We start from the raw sequence: 19,023 nt of genomic DNA on the forward strand, positions 1-19,023 counted from the left end.
CAGTTACATTTAATGAGTTTCCAGCTAACCCCAGAGGTTTTTTTAAACAGTTATAGTTTAAGAAGAGAACTTTCACTGGTCTGTTCCAGTGAGATGTAGTGAAGTAGAAGTATAAAGTTGCACAAAATGAAAAATATTTAAGTCAAGTACAAGCACCTTGAATTTGTAGGCTACTTGATGACTAACTCTACAAAAACATACACATTCAGGTGTGTTGTGAAGAGTAACCTGATTAACTGCCTCCAGTGATGTCACTCAATGGCTAAATTGCATTGTGGGTAGTTTAGGTGCCAGGTTAGGAAAACAAAGAAGAATACGAGCCATAAAGTAGGTGATGTCTCTGGTTCTGCTGTATTGATTCTGGTCATTTGTTTTCAAACTGTCCACAACCTTGTCATAAGAAAGCTGCTGCCTACATTACCCACAATGCAACTGAGCCACTTAGTTAGGAGTTACCCTTTAAATATATTCGGCTGAAATGTAAATGTAGACTACATTGACCGCTGCCATGTACTGAAGTGTCATACGGTTAAAATTATACTCTGTTGTTTAATTTGGTCGTTTGGCGGTTGGTGAACAGTTTTAGCAACGGCTGAACGCAGCCGCGGGTTGTGGTGTTGTTGAACGCGCCCCGGTTTCGTTATCGCGAAACACAGCCGGGGTTTCTGGTGACGTCACGTAGGAAAGTACACATTCTCACGGTGCTGCATTCTGCATCGACCCGAAAACAACAAGACTGCGCTCAAATCCAGCGACGGCGGCCCATGACACTTTCGTAGAAACCCGAAGTAAGTCTCAAAACCGTGTTTGCCAGCAGCGCACCGCGGAAACACTCGCTGAAACGTCACCGAAGAGGCGTCGAAGCCTTCGTTTCTTAACGTCAGAGAGCTAGCGACGGGCCCCGTCTACTTCCTGGAATGTGTAAGCTAGGGTTGCTGTTGGTTGGCTAAACTGTTTTAATGTGGCGTCAGCGAGCTGCTCGCTGAGGTAGCTGAGATTTGAACAGTTACCTTTGTATGTGCAGTTTAGTTATTGTTATCTTTCGTTAAATATGTCTCTTTACATGAATTTTCAGTTTCACATCGCTGTCCGATGTAATTTGACATTAGCTAGGCAGCTGATCCAGGATGTAGTCATGTCCCAGTGCTTGTTAGTTTTATTATGCTGGGTAGAAAAACAATCCTCCCAATCGGTTAATGCTTTGGAAATGTATTCTGCGTGCCTCTACAGCTCTGATTGTGTTTCTTGCTGTCATGTAAACGTTATTTGTACACTTCGGTCCAGATTGTGTCACAACAATGGAGAAACCTCCCTTCAGGCAGAACCAGAACTGCGGAGAATGGGAGCTGAAAGAGAGGCTGGGTATGGGCGGATTTGCCCATGTTTACCTCTACCAACATCATGTGAGTTTAGAAACATACAACACTGACACTGCGGGCATGTGACACTGAAGCTCATATTGAAACTAAGAAGAGGACACCCTACTAAATAACCAGTTTAATTACTGCACCTTACTTCCTGTGAGGATTAGTGAATAACTGTATTTGTTGTGGGGGGTTTTTCTGAACAAATCTGAAGCTCCTCCAGAACTGCACACAAACTGGCACTTTTTAGTACATTTGCATGTAGCCGGTACAATAATTGAATTGTTGTTGCCTGTTTTTGAAGGAAACAAATGAAAAACTAGCTGTGAAAATGTGCCGTCTGGAGCTCACACCAAGGAACAGGGACAGATGGAGCAGAGAGATCCAGATCATGAAAAAGTTAGTCCTGTTTTTATACGTGTCCCTCCTTTTCTCACGTTTCATTTACACAGCACATTGATCTAAACACTACAGTGACGTTCTGTCCTGGTATCATAACAAAGACACAAATTCACAATTTAGAAGTCTTAAATTTGAGTTTGTAACATTGAATCCAATTTTGTTTATTTTAGATGAGATGAGTCAAGCTATTCTCCACATTTCTGATGTTACTTTATACTTAAACCCTCTGTTGGTCAAATGTAGATCAACCTCACTCACTCTAGTAGCCGTACTTCTGTGTAAAACCTCCCTCTGCACAGAACCAAATGTGTGCCACATCCCTTAATAGTTTCCAAACCTTACCTTGACACTGATTTGTCCAAAAAGCAGTTTTAAAATAATCTTGAAAAGGTCATCAAAAGCATCAAATCTAAGCGTTTGATAAGTGTAGATACACCTACTTATTTATCACCTAAAGGGAACTGCGGACATTAAGTCTGATAAATACAACATCTGAAGTATTTTGCAGGCATTTTAGCAGTGGATGACTATGCAAAGTCTGTGTGCGCCTCATTAAATAGTAATGATTCCTCCCTCTGTCACTCAGATTAAATCACATCAATGTTGTGACAGCCCGAGATGTCCCCGAGGAAATGGAGCCCATAGCCTTAAATGATCTTCCACTGCTGGCCATGGAGTACTGCTCCAGGGGAGACCTGAGGAAGGTGAGGAGCAGGATGTGTCCACATTAAACGAGATGGATTTTAAAATGCAGCTTTTCTTACATCCATGTTAAGACCATGTTTTTCACACCAAAAAACAGCATTTTTGTTTGTAATTTTTATGTGAAAAGCAGAGTCCTGAGTGGTTAAACCTACACGTCTTGAAAATTTTGGAAAATGTTTTGACAGCTGTGTGACAATGAACATTGATTGTCGTGGGTGTAAAGAAATTGCATGAACTTGATTTTTTGCAGTTGCATTTATAGCCATGATTAAGATGGGAGGCTTTGAGAGGCTGGAAACTTTTGGTTTAGGTACTGATTATTGATTATGGTGCTTAAGTTTTACTCTTCAAGAGCTGAATGAATCTTGCCACTACAGTCGGCCTTAATTTCACAGTCAGCACTTCACATCAGATTTCCACAGTCAGTAGTGTAAATGGTGTAAGCGTCATGGTTATAAAATCTTAGTAACCTTGTCACTCTTGCTGGGCTGCATTGTTGGCTGAGAAGCACACTTTTGTGGTTTTATTGGCCAAAAGAAAGGAGAAGAAGAGATATGCCTGATTTGATTTCAGTTTTTCATCTTGTATAAGGCAGATTTTCAATTCCAATAACGGAAGTGCATTAAATCAAGTCAGGTCTCCGTTCTGTGAGAGATTTGTGACAGAATTACATTTGTTTGTCTTCCAGGTGCTGAGCAAACCTGAAAACTGCTGCGGTTTGAAAGAGAGTGAGGTGCTTTCACTACTCAACGATGTTGGTACGTCCAATGTTTGATTTTCTTTTTCTCTGTGAGCCCTCTTCATTCAGACGTGTCTTCTAGAGCCTTATCATTCAGTTTAACCGCTGTTTTCTGCTCCAGGATCTGGTATCCAGTATCTGCATGAGAACAAGATCATACACAGAGATCTCAAACCTGAGAACATCGTGCTGCAAGATATCAACGGAAAGGTAACCTGACATGCTGTGGTTTGGAGCTTGTTTCTGTTTGACTGTAAATTCCAAGAAAACTGTCTAACATGTGTTGACTCCTCTGCAGCTGGTTCACAAGATCATTGACTTGGGTTATGCTAAAGACCTGGACCAGGGCAGTCTGTGTACCTCCTTCGTTGGCACGCTTCAGTACCTGGTGAGTCAACAGGGAATGACTTCTTTATCTTCTACAGATTCACCTACAGTCGCTTTATGTCATCTCAGGCTTCTGGTTATGTGTTGAAACCCTTTAATATTCATCTTGAACTGACAGAAAATGAAAATGAAGATAGTTTTCAGTGTAACCCGTTGACATGCAGCACCTCTCTCTGGCAGGCGCCTGAGCTGTTTGAGAACAAGCCATACACTGTCACTGTGGACTACTGGAGCTTTGGCACCATGGTGTTTGAATGCAGTTGTGGTTTCCGTCCATTTCTGCACAACCTCCAACCTGTGCAGTGGTAAGTTGATCTGATGTTCAAAACATGTTGGCATGGTAATCTTGTGCAGGAGTGATTTACTTCAACAGTCATTGTTCTTTTGATAAAAGCATATTTGAGACTTTAAATTGCTCATAAATCAAACAAAAGTTGATAGTCTAAAGATCTTATTTAGAGTGACATTAGGCAAAGACACTGACGGAGGTGAAAGGAACAGGTGCATGCAGGCGTTCTGAACAAGTTGTACTTCATTTTGCTGATTTGGCCGCAAGTGCAGTCAGCAGCAGAAGGTGTGACACATCTCAGGTATTTAAGGTGCTTTAAAAGCCTTAAAGCGTCTTGCTTCAAAGCTTCAGCTCCTTCTCGTAGTCATAACTCAAGACTGAACACACAGACATAATGCACTGAATTTTAGATTCAGTGAGACTTAATACATGATTTCTGATGTGCATCCCATCCATAAATCTGCTGAGAAACCCTAGAAGATGCCCCTTTTAACTCCAGAACTTCGGCATGACTTTTGCCAGTGTCCGTTTGCCAACATGTGAACAACTCCTGCCTATAAAAGTGGTTTTCACTGTCACACAAACCTTATCTTCTTTTTGTTAGATTCACTAAAGCCAGCAAATTCCTTGAACTGTAGATGTGTCTGATGTCTCAAACATTAGAGCGAGTCAGTTTTGTTGTTGTGTCTCTATTTTGTCTTAAGTGTGTATTTCACTTATGACAGGTGGGTCCATTATGCAGCAATATCTGTTCAAGTTGCAGCTATATTTAGAATATTTTCACAGCTTTACCTTGCTGTGAAATGGCGCTTTCAGAGAGGAAACTGAGGCTGTTAATCCATCCATGCTCCCTTCAAAGCCAGACAGTAATTTTACCTTGCAGAACACGAGATTTGCTGGTCTGCTGCTTGTTTTTGTGTTTTGTGTTTGTGTTATTGTGTGACTTTTATAGGGTTAGTTTGGCTCCACAAAAGTAACACAGAGGGTGTGTTCGCTCTCTAACACATATAGGATTTCTTCCATAAAGTCAAATAACTGCTTAAAAGTGTCACCACGTTCATCAGATCTGAAGAAACTTTTCTTCAGTGACATGAGATAAAGAGTCTACTGTGCTTTGTTAAAGTATTTTCTCATATTGCTTAGATATGTTGACTGTAATAGTCGACCGAAGAACTGGCCTGCTTTTTAAATTGCATTAATTTGAACAGTTTTTAAACCGTATTTAACTGGGGGGTTCTCAAATGTGGGTAAAATGAAAAGAAAGGCAGCACAACTAAGAAAACTGAAGTGAGCGACACATTAAAGACGATCAGCAGGTGGAGCCAAATCAAAACTACTGGAACAGAGAATGAAAATAGGTTTGGATGACTAGAGATGTTTAAAGTAATTGGAGCTGTGGTTACACGGGCTTCTATTGTTGATGCATGACGTTTTATCTACGAGTATACAGTGTCAATCCTTCAAGCCTCCTAACTCTGGTCTTCTCGTCCACAGGGCCAGCAAAGTGAGGAATAAAGGTCCAAAAGACATTATGGCTGTGGAGGACCTGAACGGAGAAGTCAAGTTCTCCACACACCTCCCGTACCCCAACAATCTCAGCAGGTTCGGACCCTGTGACAGCCAAAAACACGTCACCACAAACACTTCTCATACAGGGTGGTGCAGTTATTTCTTCCTCCATGGGAGGAAGGAAAGGGTAAGGGAGAAAAGCCTGAGTGGTTAAAAAAAGTGTTTGAATTGCTTTTTTTAGGACGCTGTTGGAGCCGATGGAGGCTCTGCTCCAGCTGATGCTGAAGTGGGATCCTGTCCAGAGAGGAGGCCAAGTCAACTGCGACGACAAGAAGCCTCTGTGCTTTGAAATGCTGGAGCAGATCCTGAGTATGAGGGTGAGTTTACTGGCTCCTTCTCTTCAGGTTTTATCTTGAGATGCAGCCTTTCGTCAGAGCTTTTGAGCCAGTTTTATTTGAGTCAGCCTGTATTTACATATTTCTCTTTAAGCTCATAATAAAAGTGCTGAAAATAACAATAATCATTTATATCTCAACAACGCCTTGAGGACATTTCTTCAAATTTGTAACAAAAATCTACTTGATACAAAGATGAACTCATGAGATTTGAGTGCTCAAAGTTCACTGTGACCTCACAAAACATTTTTAGCCATTACTCAACAATTTATATGATAAATATGACATCAGTTCTCACACAGATGTCTGTGAGAAGTGAAGACATTTTATATCCAATAGCTCATAGGTCAAGTTCACTCTGACATCATGATATTCTGCAAAGACTGTTTTGGACATTATTCAGCACCAGAGCTCAGGAACAGAAACTTGACTGGTGTGCAGATGCATGTAACCACAATGTGGTCATTATTTTTATATCAGCGCCCAGACGATACAAGTTTCTGTTCTTAGACCAAAACAACATTTCTCTTTGTTTGTGCTTTTTGCACTAACAGCTTTTCTCTTGTCTCTCCAGGTCGTCCACATCCTGAACATGACCACAGCTCAGGTCCACTCGTTCCAGTTGACACCGGACGAAAGTCTCCACAGTCTGCAGAAACGCATCGAGGCCGAGACCAGGATCGAGGTGGTGAACCAGGAGCTGCTGCAGGAGACCGGAGTGTCGCTGGATCCCAGGAAGCCGGCTGCACAGTGTGTCCTAGACGGAGTGGTACGAGCTTGGATTTCACAAACACACCATTATTAGCTACTCAAAACCATAAATACTTTGTGAAAGAGTTCAAACCTTCATCAGTGTCGGGGTTTAAGATGCCGGCTGTGTATTGTCCAGCTGCAGACCTTGTTTGTACTTTGTCATCCTTCCGGTCTCTACAGTTTCCTGCTGCTAATAAACAGAAGAATGACACTTTGATGTTCATATCTTCACAAGGACAGGTTTAGGTGAACAAAGGAGTTGATCTAAACTGTCTCTGCAGTATATGATTCACGCTCTCACTGTATGTATGCTGAGGAACTTTGAATCTCCCTGTAGTAATTCTCTCTGGAGCAGCAGGAACTGTATTTTCAGCCTGCGCAACTGATGATTTTCTTCTCTCCTGTGTAGAGAGGCTGGGACAGCTACATCGTCTACCTGTTTGACAGGAGCATCACCACCTACTCTGGTCCCTTCAGTGCCAGACAGCTGCCAGATAAAGTCAACACTATCGGTGAGTTTATTTTACGTTACACCTGCAGATCTTCATCACGCTTCCTCCTGTGCCAGTTAGGTTGTCAGGTAAATATACTTCTTTGTAATAGATGGTATGTTTTGGAAGTTTTCTCCACTCTGTTTTAGCTGTGATGACTCTTGTTTTAACTCTGCAGTGCAAGAAGCCAAGACACAGCTGCCCCTGGTTTTGTTGAAGAAGGTTTGGGGTGAAGCTGTGAGCTACATCTGCGGCCTGAAGGAGGACTACAGCAGGCTTTTCCAAGGACAGAGGGCGGCTATGTGAGTCACTTGACAGACTTGAATCCTTTTACTTTTACCGCTCTTGCAGATTCGCGGGACGTCTTGAGGGCCGTCCAAACCCACAATTCATCCAGTCTACAAGTGCCTTCAAGCAGTCGTCCAAAGAATCCGCTTCAAGCACAGATTTCACCAAACTTCACTGATTTAATGTTCCACAATTAATTTCAGTACGGCCACAACGTTGTTTTTCCAGTTGCCAACTGTGCTGATTACGACGACTTCATTACAGAGACATAATCCAGACTCAGTAGATTTACACGGGATAAGTGGGAACATGTTTTTTATCTGCAGGGCTTAAAAAATATTAAAAAACAGTGAATGTTTTTCAAAAGAAGGTTGTGCAGGTTATTAAAAAGTCAAAGTCTAACAGTTAATTGTCTCCGTCCTCCTCCTCTTCCTTCAGGTTGAGTCTCCTACGCTATAACACCAACCTGACCCGGTGTAAGAACAGCATGTTCGGCTTCTCTCAGCAGCTGAAGGCCAAACTGGACTTCTTCAAGAGCAGCATCCAGTACGACCTGGAAAAATACAGCGATCAGATGCACTACGGCATATGTGAGTTTTGACTGGCAGCTGTTTGTTTCCATACTTGACCCTCTGAAGGAGAACATGTTCACGTGGGAACATTTCACATGTATTTATATCTCGCTGAGCACAATGTTTAATTTGACGAGCTGTCTGTTTTGTCCAAAGCCTCTGAGAAGATGCTGAAAGCGTGGCAGGAGAACGAGGAAAGAGCTGCTGCTTTCGCACAGGTAAGGCGTGATTTATAAAACATCTAAAAATTAAAAAATGGCCCATAATGTTTCTCAGATTTGATCCTAATGTTTGCACGTCCCCATTTTGTCCTGCAGGTGGCAGAGGTGAGCCATCTGGACGATGAGATCATGGCTCTGCACTCTGAGATAGTTGAACTTCAGAGGAGTCCGTATGCTCGACGCCAAGGAGACAAGATGGAGCAGCTGTGAGTGACAGGACACTTTAAAATCTAATGTGCAGAGCTGTCAAAGCAACCGCATTTAACTTTTGAGAGTTATGAATCTGAAGCGGTGTTACAGCAACTCATCGTGAAGAGTCATTCTGTGTCCTCATGCTTTGTAGTTTGTAAATTCTGGGATTTTTCAGGATGTCATCCAATGGAGTGAGGTGTCTTTGTCATCATCAGCTGTCCAGTCACCACTGCTAGATTAGATTTGGTATTTAAAAACAAATAAACAGACCTTCCTCTGTGCTGCTTTACAAAGCGGCGACTGGTGTCACTTCCCTGAGACAAACAAGACAAGAGAGGACGGATGTCTAACAGCATTTTAAACATCAGACAATAGTCTTCTTTTTAAAAGACCACAATGATAAACAGCTGTTAGTTCTTATTTGCAAATCATTTTACTGACATGTGCTGTTTGTCCCTTTGGCTGGAGGTTGTAACTCAGTCTAGTAAATATTAAAATGTGACTAATTAATTTTATTGCAGGGAAGAAAAGGCGATTGAGCTCTACAAGCAACTGAAGATGAAATGTAAAAGTAAGAAGCATTCAAGATATTCTGTTATGATGTCACTTTAACAAATGTATTTGTTTTTTTTGAGGAAAATTGTGAATTGTGTGATCAGTAGTTGATTTCATCTTTCAGCACCTGAACCAGATGTGAGCAGCGACAGCTCAGAGATGGTGAAGGCCATCATTCAGACAGTCCAGAACCAAGACAAGGTCCTCAAAGACCTGTACACACACCTCAGGTAAGAGTCCTACACCCTCAGAGATCTTCATTTCAGTCTTTCTTTGCTCCTTTGGTACTTTAAAGAACTACAGTGCTGCATGTTCACATTTGCCCCGTGCTCGCTCTTCCCAACAGTAAGATCCTGATCAGCAAACAGAAGATCATTGACTTGTTTCCACGAATTGAGAAAACCCTGGAGAGTATAAAGGACGCTGACAACACTGTGATGCAGATGCAGATAAAGAGACAGAGAGAGTTCTGGCATTTACTGAAGATCGCCTGTGTGAGTGACCCAGCTGTGTTTATTTATAACGACTGTATGAAAATAATTAATACATTTTTGGTATTTTGACGTAGTTCAGTTTCACTGAGAGTAATCTGCTAGAATTGTATAAAACCATGATGCATGGTGCAGGGATTTCATTAGATGTTTCTTTTCATTCTTCAGATCATTTTCATTTCATTCAGATCTTCACATTAATCACGCTGGAAGCTGCAAATGTTTGACATTTTCACTTGACAGAAGACTGAAACAATTCATCGATCATCAAAGTAGTTGGCAGCTAAATCTTCTTACAGTTGAGGAAACGATTAATCGTTCCAACTCTGGTAATGATCGTGGGTTATTTCATGATGATCTCGTTAAGCGTAGGTTGATAGAGTGTCTTAAATAACGAAGAATGTCACGATATTTTAATTGAAGGTGACATCTTCACTTTGTTTTTGTCTGATGAGCCATTGAAAATCCAAGAATTGTGTTTATAATCGGAGAGGATGAAGGAAGATGGTCAAAATCTAGCAGCTAGAACGTGACGATATTTGACGAGTTGGCTTGAAAACTGACTAACTGATAATTAATTCAAGTTGCGTGTAACTGATTTTTGTCAATCATCTGATTACTTCACCTCCACATTGTCCATCGCGTGTCTCTGTAGCTTATTATTCAGCACCGTGTGTCAGTGTCCCCCCGCCAAGTTGTACTTTGTGTCCTTTGTGTCCTTGTGTTACCTCTTCAGACATAGACATCCTTTTGTAAGATGGAGACAATATGTGTATTATTGCTGCTGTGCACCAACATGATGACCTCCGTCTTGCCTTCAGGCCCAGAACTCGTCGCGGAGCTCGATAGCAGCGAGTCCCGAGTCGTCCAACCTGCTGCAGGTTTCTCAGTGGTCTCAGTCGGCACAACCTGTCAGCTCCCCACATCCTCTAACATCCCTGCCAGGCCCAAACGACAGGTAACTCATTCATTCATTCATTCATTCATTCATTCATTCAGAACAGTCATGTGACTAATGATTGCTCTGTTAATGCCTTTATTGAAGTATTTACCCTTTTGACTTTTTTCATGTGGAACTGTTTGAAATCAAATCCCCACAAATTGATCTAATCTCAGTGTAAACTGTGGGAAAACAAGAACTGACTGTGTGAATGTTGTTCAGCCACTTGATGCCATCATTTAGTGGAAGCACCTTCAGGCAGCGATAACAGGGTTCGGTCTGTATCAGGCAGATTTGAACATCCAGTCACTGCAGGCCTTTCTCACGCCCAGAGTTTTTTTGTTTGTTTTTTTTAAATGTGCATAAGCTCATGTTTTGGCCACCTAAGGTAGAGCAATGAGTTCAACGAAGCCTGTTTTGCTCCGGGATCCTCGCCGGGATATGCGTCTGTGTAATTTTCCATGATAGACGTGGCCTGAAGAAATTGTGCTTCTTACGAAAAAGTTGTTATCAAACCACAAGGACAGGAGGAATTTATTTGCTTGGCGACTGTGTGTAACTTCCAGGGTTTGTACCGTACGAGTGCTGGAAGTCCTTGTTATCGCTTAAATTTTAATGTGGTTCTTTTAATGTGTGATTCTTTGATTTTGGGTTAAGTGCTTGAAACTTCTTAATATTTGTTAAACACGATGGCAAGTCTACTCGCAGACATGTGACACATTTTGGAACTTGAAACTTTTGCATCATGAAACATCAAGTGAAAAGTGCTTTAAATTGCTTACGTAAAGGGTGTAGAGACCCTTAACCTTGATTAGCATCCAGCTGTAAGCGCACTAACACCACACAGGCTGCTACAAAGCTGTTATGTTCGCACCCTGCTGGGCAGTGAGGCCGAGGTGGATAAGGATCATGTTCCTTCTCCAACATGCAGTCGTGAAGTTTTGGGTTTGAATGCACTTCTTGTGCTGATATTCACAGTAGAAGTGAAGCTAACGAGAAGCTAGTGTGAGACAAATGACGTGTTGTTTTAGGCTAATTAAGTGGTAACCATAAATAAAAGTATGAGTTGGAGCTTTTTAAACAAAATAAATAAATAAAAAATCTCCTTTCTGAAAAGTGAAATAGTCACAAGATGGATTACCTCATGTACCGTAAATGTCACTTCTAGGTTTTATAAGCCAAACAAAAAAGAACTTATTTGATGTTTTATATTTAGTTGAGAGCAGTTGGTGAGTGTGAGTGTACTTTACATCCGCAGGAGGTTTCATGTGACTAAAACAGTCGTTTTATGTGTTTCCCTCTCAGTGATGCTGCACCGCGGCTGCTGCAGGAGAACCAGAGGTACCTCACTCAGCTGACCAGCCTGATGCAGGAGGCTGCAGACGAACAGACCAAAAGTATAGTGGTGAGTTCACCTGTTTTAACTTGCCCCAGGGCTCCTGGACCTTTTGATGCCCGGTCGTCGAGTGCTTTCTGGTTGTTGTAGGTTTTCTAACTTTTCTACAAAGCTGAATACCACATTTCTTTTTCTGTTTTCTGTCAAGTACCAATTTCAAAGATAGCGTCATGTAAAGACCATCTTCCCAGTGGTGAAATACATCCGTAAAGGTGGCGTTTTTAAAAAGTTGTTGACCACAAGTAGAGCAACGAGCCACAGTATTAAGAATGAGTCCCCAATTTTTTCTCCACTGTGCACAAATACTAATACTATACTTTCACACTGTTTGTTGTGACTGTAAGAAATATTGTAATGATCCAACAAAGACGGTAAAGAGGACTGTGAGAAAGTGAACAAGCATTAAAACAATGCACCTGCATAAATTAAGACTAATCATATAGTTGGGATCACTTGATGGGAAGCAAACAGGCGTCTCACAATACGCTGGAACAATTAATCCAAATATCAAAACCGCAACAGCTGTAATTTTTTGATAAAGGTACACAAACATACCATGAAACGAAGCGTTGTAGATCTTGTATGGCACAGATCCAGTTATCAACAAAAAAAAAACATTCCCAGAGATGAAAGTGCATCTAAGAGTTGTTTTTTTAAGGATGTTTAGTTCTCTTAACACCGTGGTTTCTCTCCTTCAAGGACCAAGACTGGAGCTGGACGAAGTACGAAACTTTAACGACAAAATTAAAAAAGAGAAACGCGTGAGCACCGTCGCGTCCTCCATCCCCGCCTGTTCTCTCCGAGTAACACTAAAGACTGAGAGCTGTTCACGCAGCAGAGCGACGTCACACGTTGTACAGTTGTACATGGACCCAGGAAATTCTCTCCTAGGGGAAACAAAAAAAGAAGAAACAAAAAAAAGAGACGGAGTCTACACATGCTCAGTGGTGTCTGTCCACTCCCATCGTCTCACATGGTGGAAAGTTTGGTCGGTGATTATTCATGTTTTTATACGAGAAAACAACGAAGCTGTGTGTCACTCTCGTTTTACTTTTGCTGCATCATAATCCATGAAAAATCGTTTCTACTGTTATCGCCGAACTGTAGCACCAGATTTTTTTGCGGGGGGGTTTGAGGTGGATTTGTCACGCAGGAGAGTGTCGGACAGAAAGGTGGGAACTAGTTCAGACTTGTGACATACAAGGGAAACACAGGAAGTGGTCGGGGTGGGGGCGCGGAGGGGCGCGGAGGGTCGCGGAGGAAATTACAATCAAGCAAACAGCACTTTGATACTCCCATGTATCCTCTCTCTCTGTGAAGAGTTGTGTCGTTCCAGGCTGCCAAAACTGTCGCAGAATTTACACAAACTTCTTCTCACTCGTAATCGATTTGATATATTTTACTATACACAGTCTGGGGTTTAGATTCTATGTAAATGTTATCATGATTTTTTTTTTTTTTTCTTTTTAAGAATAAAGTGTTATGTATCATAGGCAGAAGTCTTTGGTCGTGATATGTAAAAGACGTGGCTGGCCATTATGTTTATATGATGTCTATAATGTACATCTGTCATTTTGTTTGTCTCTGAGACACAACGGTTGTTTTGTTTATGTGCACATAATGTTTCACTGGATGGGTTCTGCTGCGTTCATGCCATACACAGATGAAGGGAAGAGTCGGTAGTCATGTTTTGAGCCAAACTTGGTGCAGATTTAAACTAATTTACAGAAAAATCAGCTTAGGTAAATGCAAGATATTTAATGAAAGTAAATATTAAGAGTTGTGTGGAGCCATTTCTTCAGTCAGATGATGAAGTGTTGCAAAAGAAAGGTGATGTCATCAAAAGAGCTTAAATCAAATGTCAAATGAATGAAAACCGTTGATGTTTCTGTTCAGTTTCATTCAATAAAGTCAGGAAGTTTACACTGAATAATCGGGAAAAACATATTTGCAGCTGGGAAAATCCTCATGAGCAACAACTCAAAGTCTGAGAAAATTTTGAGACACAAGTTGCCAAGTTCACGTCACCTGACACAGAAAATTGGCAGATGAAAGTAAACTTTACTTTACAGACCTATTTGATCCGTTTCCTTTGCTCTTAAAACACTCTGAGCGATAAAATACGAAACATCATCTGTGTTGCTCCCAAACTCCAACGCGAACGCACCAAAGTCGGAAGAACAATTTCCAAAGTCAGGAAGCTGGATCGTCCGAGGAGCACGTGAATGCAGCATCAGTCTTGTCAACAACATTTAGCTGATTAGTTGTCAGCTAGTAAACTGATCAACTACTTTCTTAATCAGTTTGAATTCTCTGGTTCAAACTTCTTAAATGTGTTAAATATTTTCCGGTTTTTCTCCTCCTCTATGAAAGTAAACTGAAAGTAAACTTTTGGGTTGGAATTTGTTAGATGTCACCTCTGGAAGATGATTTTATAATAATTCTGACACCTGACAAAAAAATAAATGCATCTGTTACCCAAGAAGATAATCAGCAACATTAATCGATTAAGATAGATTAACTCACTGCCGCCTCAGTGTCATATGAAACGTAATGTTGGAACCAGTTTCCAACTATCACAATTAGAATCTGAGGGAGAAAATTAGTTTTCAGGGCCTTTTTGAAAGATAGAAAACAAGGATGACTAACTTCGACTGACCCAAGTTATTTGATGACGTAAACATTTAAAAGTGGCCTGCAGTGGCTTTTTTTCATTGTCAGTTAAGTTTTGGTGATTATTTTCTTCATTATCTGGCTCAGTATTTTACAAAATGTCAGAAAAAAAGAGAATAAAAACCTATAAAAATGTCCCAGAACCCAACGTGACGCATTCAGTCAACTCTGATAAAACAAAGAAAAGCAGTAACTGGAGAATATATAACGCCGCTGCAGAACGACTCGGTTCAGTTCGGGGACTCTGTCTCTTCTTCTGTCCTGTATGACATGAACGTGGCGTTTAAATATGGAGGGGTGACGCCGCCTGGTTTCCATCAAACATCGTAGCACAGTCTTCAACCATCAATCCTCGGTGAGACGGCAGTTGATCAGAGCAGTGAACAGTAACCGGTTGAATGTACTGCAGTCAGGTGGAAACTGAACTGTCACACGGAGAAATTTAATCTTCTGAGTTGTATTTATGAAGTTAAAGTGCAATGGAAAAGATTTTCTTCTTCTTTTTTTTTTTTATTTAAATAACTTTCCATTTAAGTATTTGTTTCCATCTTCTGGTTTAAACTTTGTCTCTGAATGTTTGATTTTTTTTGTTTTTTGGAAACGTCATTGTATAAAGATCAAATGTTTTGCCTGGTAATGAAATAAAATGACTTTGGCATGATTCTGACGTGGATGCTTCTGCTTTCAATTCACAGTTTATGCCTGAAACCACCAGTGTACTTTTTAAGAAGTACTTATTTTACAGAGTTGGGGGTAGTTTTCTTTCCCAGTTCCCCCTTTGTCAGCAAGGACTCTACTGACCTCACTCGACTGGACAGTAGGACATAAGTTAATTTTTCAGGCTGGCGGTCTCTCAAATCAAGACAAACCAAACAAAAGAAATAGTTTGATGTGAAGGAGCGATGTTATGGGAGTCCTCTTCCTGGTAAAACAAACACTATTGCTGATGAAAATCTACCTGATGTGACTCAGGGAGAGATATTCACAGATGAGGTAATGTTTTAAAGTTTTATTTAGGTTTAGTCACACATGCGTTGACTTCCTTCCTTCTCTAATCTCTGACGTGTGCTCTGATGTTTCATCGGAAGACAGGTGACCGAATGAAACAACAGTCACAGTGACTAAATATGCAGATTCTACTGGATTTTAACATTGCTGCCTTGTAACTTATCTTTAAGTTTAAACTTGTGTTTAATCCTGTCCTTAACACTAAATACCCTCATATCAAAGATCATTAAAAGTCGATATGATTTGTTTTAGACTCTCAAACCCACACGGAGCAGCATGTGGGTCACGGTCCGCTCGTACATCTTTATAAAGTCATTTTCTCATGATACTTTTTCTCGCTTTCCCAAGAAATCAGCTGTTTGTTTTCTCAAGTCAGTGAGATAAATGTGCCGGGACTGTCACAACATCAGATTCTCACCACATGATCACCGAGGCCAAACGAATTCCCTGTAATAATCTCTGTCTAGACGTTTAAAAAAGAAAATCGCAGGGAAGCAATCGAATCCCTCTGACTTCCTTTACTGTGTGTTTTTCTCTTTTTTTTTGTCAAAATACAAGCATAGAAGAACAATTACCATCAACATACACAAGGCTAAACTTGGATTATTACTTGTATTATAAACACGATATCAGTATTAGATGTTTTACTAGCACAGTTATCATGAATATGGTGATATTGTGACACCACTTGAATCAGTGTCACCACGCAAAAACAAGCTTTGTTATCTAAAAACAAGATAAAAACGGCACATAAAATGTACTAAGTGAAGACGCTCTCGGCCTAAACTAAGACAAGGATCATGTGATTCAGTCAAATTTAATGATTTTCTATAGTGACTCCAGCAGCCATTGATCAAGCTGTACACCTGATATGTCAAAAAGTCATCTGTCCGTTTCTAAAACGTTAAGATAACGATTTAAAAAAAGGGTCATGACTTCCTGTTTCTCATCAGTGTTTCAATCTTCACAACAGGACATGAGTTGATGTCACAGCTGTGATCACACACCTGCTGTCACCTCTTGAGTCATTTATCCGTGTCACAATGGAGGACGCTTTTAGAAATAAAAGTACAGTTGCAGTCTGTCCTTGTGTGAAACAGGAGAGGCTGGAAACAATCGAGATAATTTGACTCAAACTGTTGAACCGGGAGTCGGTCAGACTTCACAGCGAGTGATTAACCCCTGAGTCACTCGCTCACTTCTTCTTTCTTTCTCATGACTTGTGCCGAAGCGTTTTCTGGGTCAGTTGAGGACTCGTGCTCAGCCAGAAAACGTCTGCTCCGCATGTGTCAGGAAGTGAATTGTCAGGGGAGCATTACGAGCATGAAAGAAGTCAGCCAGGTCCCTTCTGTCGGGCCTCCGGAGAGTTTCAGATTATGATCTCGCTCTCCTATGGCAGAAATGTTCCGAAAGAATGAGCTCCGATCGGTTACATTCTGCTGTTTCGACTTTAAAAAATAGTTCATCTCTGAGGCCGAGGCGGGCGCAGCCAGCAACCTTGAAACACGCATCGTAAAACCAGCAAGAGAAGCCAAAAGTTAAAAAGTCATAGGCCATATGGAGACCATCATGCTTCACTGAAAGTCTTGTGGATCGTTGTGAAAGTGGAATTTTAAGTCAGAACACAAACACAGATGGCTGCACGTCCCATCAAACACCCTGATCCCCCCCTTTGACCAGAGACGTCGTCATCACATTTCATCTCCCGCAGAACGAGCCCAGTAAACCGCTGATCTGAGCCGGAGACAAGCCGAGACAACAAGAAACTGCAGAACGAGCCACAGTCCGTGTAAACTGTGTTGTTTTATGAGCTCCTCGGCTTGTGAATCAGAGTGAATCAGACGAGATCTCGGTGAGAAACCAGCCCCTTGGCTCGGCTTCACATTCCTCAACGCTCAACTCCTCAGAGCGCTGATTTACAGCCATTTCTCCTCATTTTACATGAAATATCTGCTCTTTTTTTTTTTTTCCTCAACAATCCTAAAAAGGTAAAGGCAGTCGAAGCTTTTGGGACAGTTTCAGACAATAGATTTCTTCCAGCACTTTATGTTTGTCTGTTTCCTGTTCAAACAAAACAAAGCCACCCTGCACAAAGCCTGCTGTGGAGAACTGGTTTTCACAGTTTGGGAGCCAGATTTTATCAACAACATCAGTGTTGGACTTGTAACAAGCTGTTATCAGAGCTTTGATGTTACACAAGTTGATGTTGCTGGATGTTACTGAGCAACATTTGGAGTCTTGTAAATCCTAAATTAAAGCTCTTTTAGCTGTTTTTGGTCTCAACCAACTCCAGTTTGATTATCTGTATCCGTACTCAGATGGGGTGAGGTGTAAACTATAACCATGGGACTACCGGAAAGTTAATGTAAACCTGATGTTGATCAGAATTTACTCGATCATACATTGGAAAACTATTTACAGAACAGAATTGAGCGTCAGGTCTTAAGATCATAAGAGTAAGATAACTATTTAAAGAACAAGTTTAGAATTTAGTCGGCTACCCAGTGAGGATTTTCCTTCATCACAAGTTTGGATATTGATGTTTTGTACTCGGATAATCTACTCACTACTTAATCGATGATCTGCATTTAGCGTTATCAACAGTTGTTACAGTAATTAGGCGTGTCACAGCTGAAATCAAATGCAGTACTGATGATTCTGTAAGACTCTCGGCACTGACAGTTTGGACCGAAAGTCATTTTATAAAAGAATCTGCAGAGCGTCGCACTCTCAGAGGGACTTGATGGTGCATTCAAGTGCACGTCTTAAACTCTACAGTTTTGTACGCTGACTGGGATGTCACGGTGCGTTCAGGTGGCACCTCACAAAATGTACATGGCAATTGTTGGCGCATAAAACCCAAAGTCTAACAGGAGCATAGCCATCAGTGCTGAAAACAGTTTTAAATCGAAACTTGAATCGCATCGTGACCTTGAAATCAAAACGTCAAATCAAACTGTGGGAGTATTTTGACATCTCTAGTTATCAGCACTGCACACAAAGTCAATTTGAGGTTATTATTTTGCATTAATTCATAAACAAAAGTCCCAAAGAGGAACATTATTGGATGAACCAACCTTCATGCCAATCCATTCAGTAGTTATCAAGATATTTTACACAAAAGCACAAATGCCAACCTCGTGTTGATGCTAGATCAAAGTAGGAGGCTCACCAAGTTTGTGGAATTTATCCTCTGGCGACTATGAATGTCTGCTCAAAATGTCAAGGCTAATAGAAACTGAGATATTTCCGTCTGGATTAAACGCTGCTAGCATGGCTAAAAAATGGATTTGTCTGTGTTCTGGTTCAATTCAGTAAAGTTGACGCCACCTCAATTTTCCATCGTGTGTATCTGTAATAAGCTGATATTAAACGCCCTGTTCAGTCGGTAGTTCTTGGTTTGTTTCCCACAATAACTGAGTCTCTGTGTTAAACTGTAAATGAAGAAAACTCATCAAACTCTGTGTGTGATTGTTTAAGAAGTCTGAGCAGGAAACTCAGGATAATAGTAGCTCACACTGGGAGTCTGAGCCTGGCTGCAGAGCTCTGACTCACTGCTGCTCCTCAGCCTGTTTCCCTCATGACTCTCACTGCTGAGCGATTAATCTGCATTAACTGGAGAGGATGCAGTTTGCTGGGAAAAAAACAATAGA

General features: G+C 41.1%; 1 protein-coding gene across 2 annotated transcripts; it reads left to right on the forward strand.

Moving 5' to 3' along the window:
* Positions 1–631: 631 nt before the first annotated feature.
* LOC119010013 (inhibitor of nuclear factor kappa-B kinase subunit alpha-like) lies at positions 632–15,023 on the forward strand. 2 transcript variants are annotated; one of them, XM_037081818.1, is made up of 22 exons: positions 632–788; positions 1,285–1,403; positions 1,669–1,763; positions 2,353–2,470; positions 3,160–3,229; positions 3,332–3,420; positions 3,509–3,598; positions 3,778–3,902; positions 5,381–5,488; positions 5,637–5,772; positions 6,365–6,559; positions 6,953–7,055; positions 7,213–7,336; positions 7,761–7,912; positions 8,051–8,112; positions 8,212–8,321; positions 8,829–8,878; positions 8,987–9,092; positions 9,209–9,356; positions 10,175–10,311; positions 11,599–11,698; positions 12,389–15,023. In XM_037081818.1, the coding sequence occupies exons 2-22, from the start codon at positions 1,299–1,301 to the stop codon at positions 12,452–12,454; spliced, it is 2,289 nt and encodes a 762-aa protein (XP_036937713.1). In that variant the 5' UTR covers positions 632–788; positions 1,285–1,298; the 3' UTR covers positions 12,455–15,023. The 2 variants fall into 2 exon arrangements, with proteins under 2 accessions (XP_036937713.1, XP_036937712.1); XM_037081817.1 differs by having other exon boundaries at positions 780–921.
* The last annotated feature ends 4,000 nt before the right edge of the window (positions 15,024–19,023 follow it).

Source organism: Acanthopagrus latus, chromosome 20 (genome assembly GCF_904848185.1).
Source record: "Acanthopagrus latus isolate v.2019 chromosome 20, fAcaLat1.1, whole genome shotgun sequence".
Classification (NCBI taxonomy): domain Eukaryota; kingdom Metazoa; phylum Chordata; class Actinopteri; order Spariformes; family Sparidae; genus Acanthopagrus; species Acanthopagrus latus.

Excerpts from the sequence above, each read along its gene's own strand:
- LOC119010013 (XM_037081817.1), top strand. Across the intron at positions 5,489-5,636 it reads TACCCCAACAATCTCAGCAG|GACGCTGTTGGAGCCGATGG; the intron begins GTTCGGACCCTG and ends TGCTTTTTTTAG. Across the intron at positions 9,357-10,174 it reads ATTTACTGAAGATCGCCTGT|GCCCAGAACTCGTCGCGGAG; the intron begins GTGAGTGACCCA and ends TCTTGCCTTCAG.